General features: G+C 37.2%; 1 protein-coding gene across 4 annotated transcripts in view; it reads right to left on the reverse strand.

Annotated features, from left to right (window-relative positions):
- Positions 1-15926, reverse strand: part of SEMA3C (semaphorin 3C) — a 296048-nt gene that overhangs the window by 38724 nt on the left and 241398 nt on the right. For all 4 annotated transcript variants that reach the window (XM_058524375.1, XM_058524356.1, XM_058524365.1 and 1 more), the window contains one exon: positions 7925-8147. In XM_058524375.1, the coding sequence (XP_058380358.1) occupies positions 7925-8147 (223 nt within the window). The remainder of the gene's footprint in view (positions 1-7924; positions 8148-15926) is intronic.

Below are 15926 nucleotides of genomic sequence, written 5' to 3' on the forward strand. Positions count from 1 at the left end.
AAAATCAAGTCATCGGGAGGATTGCATTCCTTTTTGGATATTCTAAGGAGAATCTGCTTCCTTGCATATTCCAGCTTCAGAGACCATCTGAATTCCTTGGCATATGGTCCCCTTCCTCCATCTTCAAGGCCAGAAGTATCTCTCTGACACTTCTCCCATTGTCACTTCTCCCTCTGACAATAGCCAGGAAAGGTTTTCTGCTTTTAAGAAGTCATGTGATTAGATTGGGCACACCCAGACAGTTCAGGAAAATCTCCTCATCTCAAAGTCTATAACATTAACTATATCTGCAAAATCTCCTCTGCCATGTAAGATGACATATCCACAGATTCTGAGGATTAGGACATATCTTTAGGGGGCTATTATTTTACCTACATCATTAGTGGAAGAGAAAAATAAGCATACAACTAAGTAAAACATACATGACTCTGATACCACAGACTCACCTCGGAATATCTAGTTTCAAATCTTCTTGTTCCAATTTACACTACACTTCATATTCTAAAATGAAACATTTCTTTCCATTTTCTACACTGTGAATTCTTCCCAGTTCAATAAAAAAAGTATTTAAGAACTGGCTCCCCCCCCACCCCCCCACCCACAACTGACTGCTGGCTATAGACCTCCTTCAGGTAGCCACATGGAAAAGGCCTGGCCTGGCTGAAATTCTTCCTCTAGAGACAAAGGTTGTCAAGCCTGCCTCAGGAAAACTTGGCAGCACATCAATAACAAGAACATAGTGTGATTATTTCTTAACACACCCCAGAAAGACTTCATAAATTAATGTCTTTAGGCTAGAAAATTTTCTTACATTCAGATAAAAGTAAAGGGTTAAATGAAGGCAACATGAAGGGATGAGGTTTGACTGTAGTTGTTTTCAAGTCATCTACAAAAATATCAGTGATTCTATAGTAAAAGAGCCAGCGTTACAGAGCAAATCACTGCCATCTCTCCCGCTGAGAGGCACTATGTCCTTGTAATGATATTCTGAACTCCTCCAAATATATCAATCTAATATACAGAATACACTTTAATTAGTAAAGGGAAGCATACCAAAGAGATTTATATGCATTTTGGTGAGTGTGTAAGACATTTTGAACACAGATGTAAGCACCATTGCAAAAGAAATTTTGAAATGCACTAAGATTTAGTGATACATCAGAAATGAAAGTGAAGTCCTACTCCATTTACGCATCTTCTCCTCTCGCCCCAAAATATCACCTCCTTCATTCCTAAATATATGGTAACTGAAATAAAAAGATATCAGTCACAGGCTAAATTCCAGCACAGGTAACTTAACTCACACACAAATCCAGTTTGTCCCAGCTCTTCTCTGTCACCTTGTAAGATACATCTTGTTCACAGGTAAGACTTGGCGACAACATGTGGATGGGCAAAAGTGAAGGCTGCCACTCAAACAAAGCAACGCCGATGCTAATGTTGAATGTCAACACATCAGCAATATCATCTTGATATATATGAATGACACATTTAATTCATAGCAAAATGAGAAATACAAATGAAATTACCTTAACTTCATAAAAGGAAAATAATGTAAAGTGGTGATGGTAAATGAGGCAGTAATGGGAAGAGGATAAATGCTCCGGATGTGAAATCAGACAGCAAGAATTTATATTCTCATTGTATCATGCACTAAATATCTATGTGATCTTAACTCATCTCAGCTTCTGTCCAAACATGGTGGAGGACAATTGCAACTATTTACGCATTCATTCAGATAACATCTACTGGGTGATGACTCCGAGTGATGCACTATAGTGTCTGTGTACTGAGGCTGTAGCAATGAGTAAATCAGACAAATATTCTTGCCTCCCATGGAGTCTACATTCTCACAATTCCTCATAGGATAGTTACAAGGGTTGGACGAGATTCAACAACATATCTGGCAAAAGGTAAGCACTGTAAATAAACTTAATTAGCATCATTATAATACTAATAAAGTATTTTAGAAACCTGAAAACTTATTTGCATAATACGCAGAATACTAAATAAATAAATGGGTAACTCAGGCAAACTAGCAACACTAAAATTTATATAATCTTTATGTAAAATTTCATGCCGTCTTCAAAAGAATGTATCTCTGAAGAGTAGCTTAAAGGAAAATAATTCTGCTTTCTGAAACACATTTTTTTCAGCAATTAGTCATATACTTATTTTTAATAAATTGTCTTTTTAAGGTAAAATTTAAACGAGAACGTTTGTCTCTGGATTAGCAATCTCTGTAGGGGCTATCTTCTTTTTTTTTTCTCGTCACATATCCCTTTTTCTACTCTTCTACATAATCAAGCAATCATCACACCGTGATTAATCATCTTTCTCCTGTCAATTTGCCATCATTCCACTCTGTTCCATTAGTATTTCCTGCTGTGAAAATCCCTGTAGAACCCTTGGTAAACTCTCAGAAGTTTCCAGATTCTGTTCTGGAAAGCAGTGAACCACAACGTTATTAAAAGCCAGTGACTTATAAAGGGATTTGTTCCTTACTCCTCAGCGAGGGGGAAGTCTAGACATTATCCTTAGAGTGACATTCATGCACAACTTCCCACTGACGGCAGTCTTTCCTGAACTCAGATGCACTGCTCCAGCTATCAAATTTTACGTGGAGTATTTTAGGGAGTTCTTTAAAAATCAAAATGCTTGGCTCTGCAGTTCATTAAGTGTGCCACGCCAGGAGATGCGATTCCAGAACTGACTGGTTGCTAGGAAGGCAGTTATCCTGTAACACTGCCAGGCAAACACGTTAAGGCTTTAGTCACATATGTGGCAGACACTTTAAAACTCCACACATTCAAAGGGCTTACTGGAGCCAACATTCCAACTTAGTACTCATCCAGTTAAACAGAAGCTAATCAGAAGCTTGAAACAGTACACACTATATAAGAATTCTGGCAGAACACCACATGTATCAACCTTACATTAAAAAATCATAATGGCATTAAATCATCCTAAACCTCTAACATCCATTCACAAGAATACTCTCATTCTTTCATCAGAAACCACATGTCATTCTGACTCATATATAGTGCTAAAAATATAAATTTGACAAAACGTGGCTGAATCTGACCCAGACTCTTAAGTATTTTCGTAACTCCAGAGGCAAAAAAGAAAACAGGCAAAAATCTCTTCACTGTGCAATACAGTCTGCTTTGAACAAATGGCCTGGATGTAAGCAGTAGGTGGCAAAGTTAAAATAGAAATGTTAATCCTATGAGAGCCCTTGCCTGCTGTTTTATAGCCCTTCCTAAAGATTAAAAAAAAAAAAAAAAAAAGGAGTAAGAAACATAAAAATACTCACAGCCCTAATACTAAAAACTAAAAAAATGTTACAAGTCATCAACAAATACTACCAAACAAAAAAAAAAGCACTGTTTTTAAAATACATTTTTTTCAACCTGTGTTCCTTTTCAGAAGGAGGAGTTGCAGGAATGAATGGGAAAATAATTAAGTAAACTTAGTGTCTAGATCAAGTTTTCATAGACTAGCAAGATAATTTTTACTCAAGATTAAAGGAGAAATATTTATTTTGGGTAACATTATGAATTCCTGTATTATAGCTACATATTAGAAAATAGTTTCTTTTTTTTTTTTTTTTTTTTCCCCCAAAGCCCCAGTAGATAGTTATCTGTCATAGCTGCACATCCTTCTAGTTGCTGTATGTGGGCCGCGGCCTCAGCATGGCCGGAGAAGCGGTGCGTCGGTGTGCGCCCGGGATATGAACCCGGGCCGCCAGCAGCGGAGTGCGTGCACTTAACCGCTAAGCCACGGGGCCGGCCCAGAAAATAGTTTCTTTATGAAGTCTTAATTTTTCTAAAATTATCTGATTATCAAACAAAATAAGGGTCAGCAAACTTTTTCTATAAAAGGCCAAATAATAAATATTTCAGGCTTTGTGGGTTAAGTAGTCTCTGTGGCAACTACTCAACTCTGTCGTAGCACAAAACCATCTACAGGAAAAATGTAAATGAACAGATGTGGCTGTATTCTAATAAAGCTATATGCACACTGAAATCTAAAAATCTAATAATTTTCACTGCTCACGAAATATTCTTGTTATTTTTAAAAATCATTTAAAAATGTAAAACAACATTCTTAGTTTATGGACCATATGCGCAGTGGGCTAGACTTGGTCCAGGTTGTAGTTTGTTGACTCCTAGAGCAGACATTGATGATGCAAACTGTAAGAAATAAAAGATGAAAGGGCAAAGCTCACTTTTCTTCCTTCCCTTCTTTTTTCTTTTTCTTTCTTTCTGTCTTTCCTTCTTTTATTTATTTATGTATTTATTTATCTTGGCATCTGGCAGCACACAAAATATAATGAGGCAGTCCCATAAGAGTGGAAGGCCAGATTACCAGCCTCTCAAACTCAGCTAGTGTAGTACACTGTAATGGGCTAATTTTAACAGTTACCAGGCATTGCGCCCACACAACTACCATGGAGATTCTGTGCATTACAAAATCATTCATAATATTCAAAGTGAATACATCTACAAAATATCGTATTTACATTCCAATTAACTGTCACATAAGTTTTTCCTACACTTATTTGCATCTTCTTTGACAACTAATGTCTTCATCGAATTCCCCCGAATTTTCCATGATGGTACAGAGGAAAGGGAAGCCATGAGAGAAGCTTGCCTCATTGTGGCAATAATTGGAGCATAATTCTTTATTCATAACAGCTGAAGGGCTCTCTGGGGATTGGCAACACCCAAGACACATTATAGCCTTCCTAAGACATTCAGATACACAAAGGTAAGAAATCCTGGGAACAGTGACCTATGATTCTCTCAAGTTCTATTTCAGAAAAGGCTATTTTATTCACTTTTAGCAGCAACCAAGTACGGAGAACTTAGAAGAAATTTCACCAGCAATCCAAGAACTACTTGAGCAGCAAATATTTTATACCAATACACTGGTTGTTAGAGTTTCAGGTAAATTGAAATCACTGTTTTTAAATTATAGTGCAGTCTGATGTGATCAGGAGGATGAGGTTCAGTGGCTGAGTTATCATCTCTTCAGAAAGATGCTGTTGGCAGCGGCACTGCCACAGCACGCACTTTCCTATTAGAGTGGAGTCTTTGAGAGACTTGTGGCTTTGTAAGCAATCATTAGGGAAGCTTCCCAGTACAATTAAAAACATATGCCTAAATACTGTTTTTCAAAATGACACAAATGTTTAAATACCAACATAAAAAATCTATGTAAAGGTGCCAGATACTTACGTGGTAAGAAATGCAAAAGTATGTTTCTTACTGCCTTCTATCTGAATAAATACTGCTGTACAGTTTATTCAGCCTTGAAACTTCCATCCATGAAATATACATATTTTACATATAATTTCATGAAAAAACAACCCAATTGTGACATCAGAGTCCACCTTTAAGACAAGTCACTTATAGAAAGAAACAGGTCCAGTTCACTTCAGGAAAAAAAAAATTTTTTTTCAAATGCAAACTCCATGTTGGACGATCTGAGCCAAGTCTAAAAGCAACTCTTTGTAGTCATTTATATGGAGGCTATGTCTTTGGACAACACAATCTATATGCAAATGAAGATTAGCCTTTGCAATCAGTTATGAATTCATTTTATTACATGAGTAGCAATGGACATAGTTAACAATTTTCAATTCATTTTGACAAATGTTTATTGAGCTTACCAGGTACAGTGACATGCCTAGAGAGAAATTATACAGTCATGCACAGCATAATGATGTTTTGGTCAACGATGAACTCCATATATGATGGTGGTCCCATAAGATTAGTACCATATAGCCTAGGTAGTAGTATGCTATACCACCTAGGTTTGTGTAAGTACACTCTATGTTGTTCACACAACCATGAAATCACCTAACGATGCATTTCTCAGAACTATCCCTGTCGTTAAGAGATACACAACTGTATATCAAGGATAAATAGATTCTTGAGAGAATGTGTGGTAAGAATACAAATATAGGAGATGGGATTACGCATTAGTTAGAGAGTCTGAGAAGTAGCTAAATTGGTTTGAAGCACGATGTTTGAAGTGTTAATGGGTCATACAGCTTGTGTTATCTAACAGTAAGTTTAAATGCAAATATTAAGCTTAGAAAATGGAAACGACTAGAGATATATATTTGGGATTTCTTTGCACAGAATAGATGATTAAAACCAAATGAATGAATGAGATGGCCAAAGAATATGTAAAAAGAAGAGGACCATGCAGAACCTCTGGGAATACCCACAACTCACAGCCAGGAGGAAGCCAGGCTAACGAAGGAAACTGAGAGAAAGCTGCCAGAGAAAGAGGGGACTTATGTGACTTCCGGCAGAAGCAATGGGTAAAGAGAGATTTTACAACGCCAAACGATGCAAAGAGAAGATGGAGGTATTTCAATGGTTAAAGGCGATTGGATATTCTTATCATGAGAACATTGAAGACCTTGGCAAAATCAGCAGTATAGCAGAAGTGGCAGTGGGTGAAGGTGTAGGTCTAGTTTCTATCCTAGCATAAGGTTTCTAAGCCAAGGATTCAGTGGAGGATGAAATGGAAGAATAAAGTGAATAAGAATATAATTGACAGAGAAAGGTCCTGGAGATGGCAGGAGGGGATAAAATTGAGAGCCGAGGGAGGAATGGTTAATCTGGGAAGGATGGATTATTCCTCAGGTGTGGGGCATGCAAAGAGAGGACCAGTGAAAACACAGATATGTCCAAGTGTGGGAAAGGATGCCAAACAGTATATGTCAGAGGATTCTCAACCTCAGACCAGTAAAGCCAAAATTATATGAGAGTGAAAGACTCAGATCTGGGGTTTTAAATATAAGAATAAACATGGATAAAATAAGAACTTTATAAGAAAAACACACTTTGAAAGTTTTATTTAGCCAAGAAAATATATCCACATCTTAAACTGATTTAAGTCTGAGTGCAATTCACTCCTTAGCTCAGAATACATATTCCACTGCTGCACATCTTATAATGAGGTTTACAGACACATTTTATATCTGTTTCTAAAACCAGTAGAGAAACTGCCTAATTTCATGAAATAGTTCTGACATTACAAGACAAGTAAAGAGATTTCATCACTTCCTTCAAGGTAGTTGGGAATGTTTGAAAGATCGTATTAATTACTGCCTGCCTGGCAAACTAGAGTTTGTTTCTACTGAGTAGTGGTTCTCAAACTTTAGTGTGTATCAGAATTACCTGGAGGGCTTGTTAAAACACAGATGGCTGGGTCTCATCCCTAGAGTTCCTGGGTTAGAGCCTGAGAATTTGCATCTCTAACAAATTCTTGGGTAATATTGATTTTGCTGATCTGGGGACCACACTTTGAGAATCACTGCTAAAATCTAGCCATTCCACATTCACGTAGGTCTATAAACAAGCGTATTTTCACTCAACTTGTCTATTAAAATGACAAACTAGAATTGTGGATGTATTAAAACAGTATCATTAATATTTTCAAAAAACCTATCTGTATTTTAGTTATTAAATTCACTTTTAAGTGTTATCTAGAACTTATCTACTATTATCATTATCATTATCACTGGAAAATGGCTCCATATATTTATGAAAAAGTCACAGAATTTGCTTCAGTTGAGACAAACACTTACCTTCGCTTAAAATTTCTTCCCATCCCTTCATTCAGCTCATTATTATTATATTTCACTACAATATGTGCCAGAACTGCTCTAGGTGCTTTACATGTCTCAAACCATCTGTTCCTCACAACAACTCTATAAAGTAATTTATTTTATTGACTCCATTTTACAGATATGGAAATGGAGGCATAGAAACATTAAATGCCTCAATGAAGCATGTTGACAGAAGTAAACATTGGAGTCTTTCTAGTTCCAGTATCATGGCTCTTACCTATAATGCTTGTTTACTACACACTAAGGTGTAGTTTGAGCTCAAATACTTACCTGTTCCGAGAAACAGGACGTGGTATCTACCATCGGCAGCATTCACTCGATCCACAGCTATCTTTGTGTACTTATAGTCAGTGCCTATACGAACAATCAAAGGCCTCCTGTGGATTGGGTAGATGGAATTGTACATGAGCGGATGGTTCCGTATGAAAGTGACAACGTCATCTGGGAACTCCTTGGTGGTTCGCATGTTGGGTGTAAAGGCTCCTCCTGGGCACTAAACAATTTTAAAAAGAATCAAGTTAATTAAATAGATAAAATCAAGTTAATAAAATATTAATAGTAATAATCACAAGGCCTCTACTTTTCAAGATAGTTAGAAGCTCAAGTTATTGTAAGTCATGTTGTAAATAAGGTCATTTTGTATATGATATTACTTTTCACCCTTCTCATGCATCACTTTTCTATTTCTTATTCTGAGCGAAATACAGTGCTGATAGAAAAAAAAAAAATCTTGTGGCTATAATCTAATGCTGCTACTGGCTAAAATAAATTACATTATCATTACCAAATTCAATCAGAACTCCCATGTGCAAGTTTTATTCTATCTGATCTCCCACCCAAAAAAGAGATCTCTGAAGTTGGAGTTTGGATTGGATGCGGTAAATTAGACCTGATAATTTCCCACTAGAAAAGACCCCAGTGACTTCCATTACTCCTAGAACAAAATCCCAACAGCTTAGCACGGCCTTACAAGCTCTTGAATGTCTAGCCTGTGTCTACCATCACCGTAGTAGTTCTTGCTCTTCCTGAGCCTCAAGCATGCCCCCCCTCCAGGACCTTGGCACTAGCTGCCCCGCAAGGACAATACTCTTCTCTAGACAATTCCATGGTTTTCTCTGTTACCTCATTCAGTTCTCAGTTCAAAGTTACTTCCTTAAAGGTGATGATACATATAAAAATAGTTCCCCATCTCAGTCTCCACTCTCTATCTCCTTAGCCTGCTTTACTTTTCTTTGCAGCCCTATTTACCAAACTGTATATTATATATTAGCTGCTTATGTCTTTATTGTCTGTTTCTTCCTCTTGAATGTAAGCTGTGTATTCCCCTAACTAGGTGTATTTTGTTCATTGTTTCTTAGACTGATAACAAAGCTGACAAACAGCGGATATTCGACGAAGAGTAGTTTAATGAGTAAATGAGTCTATCACATCTGGCATTGAATTTTGGTGCAGGGGCTATATAAAACAGGGGACTCAGCTCTGGCCAGGAGAGGAAAGATTCAGAACATCAAGTTCAAAGGGGCAGATAGGAAGCAATGACGAGGCCTGAAAAAGGACTGCTGGTCAGCTTCAGCAGTTCCAGAAAGGGAGCGTGACAAGGGCTTCTGAGGAAAAGATTCCATTTACAGGTCACCTGAGGCCAAACTCAAGGGTAGGCTGGGAGCTGCTGAAGCTTGGAACTCAAACTCACTCACAAATAGGATCCATGCCTTACATTATACAAGCAGAGCTGTTGCGTATAATCTTTTAACACACACAAGCGCTATTTGTCTAACCCAATTAAACACCTGTCAACATCTCTACTTTCAGAAACAAAAATACTTCGTCATATTTTTCTTGAAACAGAAGCACTCCTGTTCTAGTTTCCATTTATCCTCTTTAGAGAGGTATGAGGTAAAAGAAAGCAACAAATCAAGCTTCCTGATCACAGCAGTGGGCACAGTATCTACGGTAAACAATAGGACGTAATGGGGACAGTAACAAATGCAAAGTTATACTTATTCGAAAGTGGCAATAAGCACTTATTTCTAGCTGATTGCTCCTGTGCAGGAATATAAGCCTACTGTAGACAGATTTCAACAGAAGATAGAAAGGTGGAATTCTATGTGAAATCGGCCCAAAATTTAACATTGACTCAATGAAAAAGAAGAAAAACAACGTTAGGGACCTAACAAAACATAGCAACCTCTGGGTTAAATCCTTCCAACAGCTGTCTCACAACGTGAGTGCCTCTGTGTTAGTATTGCCAGGCAGACCCACATTTGCAAATAAGTCTCAGCCAATTACTAATGTGGCCTCACTCATTTAGACTGTGTCATCCTGAATGCAATTTTTAGACAAACTTTGACCACTTAGCATTACTAGAAGTTTTTACAGGCTCAGTAAATATAGTTTTCTTTTTGTAGAAAGGAACAAGGAACAATTAAATGACTTCACTACAGGGAGAGAATGAGGCAAATAATAATAAAACTAAACCTCTCATTTGTTATCCCATTATCTCAACTTTCATCTGGTGCTCATATGCTTTTCTCTTAGGAAAAAGCATTATATTTAAATATACATGTTTATAAATTGCTCCCCCAAAAAGACCAAATTAAGACAAAAAATTTCATTTGAGGGTGTTCTAAACTAATGGATGTGTTCCATACTTCTGAAAAGAATAGAATTATGGGTGTTTTCTACCCTCATTCCTTACACAAAGTGGAAAAAGGGAAATACATTGCTCACTGAATGAAAACATGGAAAGAACAAATGCATGGGCAATTTAAATAGTTCCAGCCCTTCAGAAAACACCACTAATTATGGTTTGCTAAGCTGAGATGTCTCCTTAAATATTTGCAAGCATTCTCATTTATAAGATCCAGAAAGATCCAAAGTTAGCATATATTACCAGGCAATTTATGTAACTTTCAGTTAGCAATTATTTTCATGTGTGATAAGCTTATTAAATTATAAGTGTCTAGTGCTGGGTTTTAATGGTAATTGAAATTCAAATAAAAATTATGTTTTAGTTGCTCAAAACTGTAGTTATTGGGGCCGGCCCGGTCACGCAAGCAGTTAAGTGTGTGTGCTCTGCTTCGGCGGCGCGGGGTTCGCAAGTTCGGATCCCAGGTGCACACTGACGCACCGCTTGTTAAGCCATGCTGTGGCGGCGTCCCGTATAAAAAGCAGAGGAAGATGGGCCTGGATGTTAGCCCAGGGCCCATCATCCTCAAGAAAAAGGGGAGGATTGGCATAGGATGTTAGCTCAGGGCTAGTCCTCCTCACAAAAAAAAAACCAAAACCTGTAGTTATTAAATAGGTAACCCAAACAAATCAACTCAAATCAGCTATTTTATATGCTTTCAAATGTCCTCCATTTGAGTCTTTTGTCATATTCACAACGAACTTCTTGCTTAGAAATAAGTGTCTCCTGGTATAAGTTTATTTTCAAAATTACAAAAGAATTCTTTTGTCAATAATTAATTTTCCACTGATTCATGGTGTAAACTTTGCAGATAAGACAAAGAATGAGCGACAGTGACGGTAACAAGAACAAAAATTGATTACCCTTTGCAGACTCTCTATCTGGACTTGTGAGTTTGCTCAGTGCCACACTGCCAAGTATAAATAAGATGCGATTAACTTTTCCCTCACCTTGTGATGTATGAAAGCATGTGTATTGAAGCCTCAAGATAATACAACATCCATGTGCTGCCATAAAATAAAGCCTTTGTCCATTAATTAGGCTGGAGTCTCATTCTTCAGAAAGGTAATTTTGCTCTACAAATAGTCACTAAGTAATTTTGGTTAAACTTCTCCTTTAAGTGTCTGTTTTTCTCCAGTTCTAGTTTTCTGTCTATCAAGCAGCGATAAGCACTCCTTTTTTGAGTCAAGACATTTTAAGTGTTTTGATTACTAAAGTGTTAGTTGAAATGCTAGGAATAATCAGAATGCCATGGTAAGGAAGTATCAGCAATTGTTGCCCTTACCTAATTTCTTTCCTAATCTTGGGTATTCTTGAGCAACTGCTGTCCTCTGATGCTCCTAAATGTTCTCCTAATCCTCACATCCATTATGCTAGTCTTCAGTATTCATATATTCATATATTAATTCATATGTCCATTCTTTGGACAGCTTTTATTCAGAAAGCATTTTGATGTGCCCAGTAGGGGACATAAGAATAAGAAGCTACCACTGTCTTCTAGACACAAGAATTTTAGTAAGGGAGATGGACATATTCAAAGCAAAATAACAATTAAGACATATAATAATAATTTAAGACAAATATAAATTAAATAACAGAACTTGGTTCACGATCAATTGCTATATATATTTAAGAGCTAATATTTTTTAAATGAATTTAGAAAGTAGAGAACTTAAGGTCGCCAGGATTAGTGAAGAGGTTTAGAGATTAAAAAAAGACAACAAAATTTGGAGTATTTAGGGAACTGTAATTCCTGGGGCATTGCTGGATCATAGAAGAAAAGTAGAGGAAAGAGGTAGGAGTTGAGGCTAAAGATAGCAGAAAATAAATGCAAAACTAGTCGGAGAAGGAGTGATTGGCATGGTCAAGGGGAGCTTGACCTAACACTTGAAAGATGAGTGGTATATGGTTAAATAAATGGACATAAATAAACAGTATTCCAGAATCTGGGCTAGTTTCTAGCATTAGTCTTTGAAACTTGTGTCCTGAGAGAAACTGAACTTATGTTTAAACCCTTGGTAATCTAGGGTTTATTTAAAGCCCAAAGAATTACATAGCTGAAGATTTCTACTTATGCACCAGCTGGCCCTCATCTTCTTTACATTTCTCCTCTACTACTTACAAGAGCCCTCTGCTCCAGTCCTACTAGCCCATGCAGATCTTCTATAACTCACATTAATTTCTATTTTTGCTTGTAATGTATGCTGTAACCTTCCTTACTTATCCAAATTATCCACATCCAATTGCCCTTTAGGGCCGGTTAATCTCATATTTTTTATATGCTTTTCCAAACAAGGCTGTCCCACAGCCTCTCTCTCCTCCAGACTTCAATAATATTTATTGTCTATTTTATTCACGCCTTGAATAATGACATGAAACAATATGTAATTAACTTTGCATGTCTATATGCCTTATGTGTTCAATTTTATTATAAACTTTCCTAACTGAATGTTTTTGAACGTATATGAGGAATAGAAATACTTCTAATGTAAGAACAACCAAAAGATGCATGCAATCAACAAAAGTGCCAGCAATAAACCTCTTTTCTTGCCTCTACTGACTGTGTGAATCCTTAGTTTTCTGTGTTCTTTTGCTGCACCAGGTACCAAACCTGTTCAAAGCACGGTGTTCAAATCAGATGGTTCTGGTCCACTTAAAAATAGATGTTAAAACTGAACACTTTATTAGGTTCTGCTTTAACAGGAGAGTATAAGCAAACACCACCTCTACAGAAGCTTTATACACGTTGTAATAGAATAATGTAATATGTTAGCTCAGCTACAGAGAGAATCTGCAGTCTTTGGCTGCCCTTTGCAACATACCAAAGGTGTCTTGTTTCTTCCACAAACTTGAATTACTTATGGAAAAACATTATGACACAATTGGCAGGCTTCTTCCTACTGCCTTGGGCTTGCTGGTTGGGGCAGTGTGCTAACACAGCCATCAACCCTGCTCTAAAAGAAGCACCTACAGGGAACATTAGAATGAGGGTGTAAGATTTCTGCCAGTGTCACTGCTTTAAGAATCCAGTCATATATTTATGAGGTTGACCTGGCAACTGGACTACCGTGTAGTATAAACTGGACCCAACCGTTTCCCTACTGTGTAGAGAAATAAAGTACAGCAATCACAGTTGATCCTTCATTGAGAAGACTTCAGAGGAAACATCGTTAACCCTAGAGAAGAGGGTTGCTTGGCTGTAGGTCTTCTGGCTACATGAGTGGAATATTAAGCCCTGGAAGCCCAGGAAAGACACGCTGGCCACTCTGAGTCAGAGGGCTGACTTCACTGTGTATTGCTCAGTGCAGGGTGGAGGGACCAAATCTTCAGGGAGGTGTGCTTTTCCAGGAGGAGTTCCAGAGGTCATTCCCCACCCTGCCTCCTTTATTCCTGAAGGATCACTCATCTGACAATTTTCTTGTTAAAGGAGCTGCTCTGGTCTCAGCACCAGATGTAAGAAACCACGTTATAGAAATATGTCTCAAGTACCGACCACTCCTTTTCTTCACGGAGTCTGCTCCAGATGTGAGTTGCTAAGCCCTGGCTTATACCACACTGCTTTAGAACAGGAAAAAAATACTTATGATTTGGAGCTCAGAAATAGTGAAAAATGGGAGTTAGTCTAATTTTCTAATTTAGCATTGGTTTATTTTGTTTTACTAACAAGGGTTTAATTATTCCCACATTTTATGAAGAATAATTGCTATTCAACATGAGTGGTTTTCTCACTGTGATTCTGAGTTCTTTTGAGCTGCCATTTGGGAGAAGAGTCTCATGATGCTTGGGCCCGGGGTGGCTTTTCTTTAGGGAAAAAATCCTAATTTGTAATATTCACCAATTTCCACATTGTAAATGCTCCCACCATGCTGATTTCAAGGGACTCTGCGGGGATGTCCTTACTTGAGACGAGGTGCACACAATCCGCTCTTGTGAGTGGGGAGTGAGCCGGCTCCAGAACACACTCTGAGGCTCTGAGGCCTCAAACCTTGATTCACTTAGTGTGCCTCTCTTTCATCTGTTTTATTTGTTTATCTCAGAGGTTTCTTTTAAGGTATTATTTGCAGGAAAATGGAATTTTGTTGAATTTACAAAACAATCGCTCCTATACTAATCCCATATATATGTCGTCCAAAAGAATAACTGATGAAAGCATATGCAATCACAGCCATCTCTTAATTTTCTGTATTAAGATGAAGCAACAACTTGGTCAACTTCAAAAAGCAAATAATTCTCAAAATTTATGATTGATCTTTGCATATATTCTCAGTGAGCATCTGGAAATGCATGGAATACACCGAGTGAAATAAGGAGAGCCTGGAGCTACAATGGAATTTGAAAGTTGCTCAGCGTCCCCCTTCGCATTCCCTTCTCTTATGTAATCCCTGCTTCTTACCCAACGCACCCCAACCTGAGGTAGCCTAAAACAGATATATCTGTTGACCTCTTTTCCTTGTGTTATACAAAATAAATAAATGTTTTTTTCATCTTCTGTTGAACTATGAGCATCAAAGAGATCATTTAAAAGGTGATTGTGGATTGTACGATAGGACTTTGTTGCCACTCATGATTAAGTATGCCTTTTTAAATTTAATTCTTTCATGGATAAGTAGCAATGCTGATAATCTTTCCAAAGTTAATTAAAAGTTAATTTTTCTAATAAAATGCAAATCAATGATTTTTTTTAGACAATTATTATTTTTTTTTGAGGAAGATTGGCCCTGAGTTAACATCTGTTGCCAATCTTCCTCCTTTTTTCCTTTTTTCTCCCCAAGCCCCAGTAGATAGTTGTATATCGTAGTTGTACATCCTTCTAGTTGCTCTATGTGGGATGCTGCCTCAGCGTGGCTTGATGAGCAGTGTGCATGTCCACGCCCAGGATCTGAACCGGTGAACCCCAGGCTGCCGAAGTGGAACGGCTGAACTTAACCGCTATGCCACGGGGCTGGCCCCTAAATATTAATGATTAATCTTTGAGCTTCCTAGCCAGGGAACCAAACTTGAGCCCTTTTAATTTTGAATATACAAATAGATTCTTTAAAGGCTTAGCAAACTATTTTTTTTATTTTTAAAAAATTTGACTAATTTAAGACTTAGGCTAATAAGTCTAATTTAAGATGATGAGAAAATAAAGGAGTAAATAATACATTGTGAATAAACTCTAATAATAACACAAAAATAAAGTGAATCAACAATTAGTAAAAATTATTTGGGATGAATTTCTGAAAGTATATTGGCAAAAGGAATTTCATATTCAAGTAAAAAGGAAAAAGAAACATTTTGTTTAAATATTATTTTAACAACTACCTTTTGATTTTTTCCATAAAATCATTCTTCTTTACTTATATCCACCCCATTTTATAATTATAACCCTATCCTGTAAAATACAAAGATATAAGAAACTTATATTCCTCTTGATGGTCAATTGTATAACATCTCCTCTCAATCATTGTACTGTATAACATTTTACAGAGATAGATTCTAATCAATATTCTAGAATGCAATACAGCATTATTATGAGCCAAATGAAAAACAAATAGTAGGACTGTGATCACTGTAGTCATAGAAAACTTTCAATTCCAATCTGCC

This window comes from Diceros bicornis, chromosome 3 (assembly GCF_020826845.1).
Source record: "Diceros bicornis minor isolate mBicDic1 chromosome 3, mDicBic1.mat.cur, whole genome shotgun sequence".
Taxonomy (NCBI): Eukaryota; Metazoa; Chordata; class Mammalia; order Perissodactyla; family Rhinocerotidae; genus Diceros; species Diceros bicornis.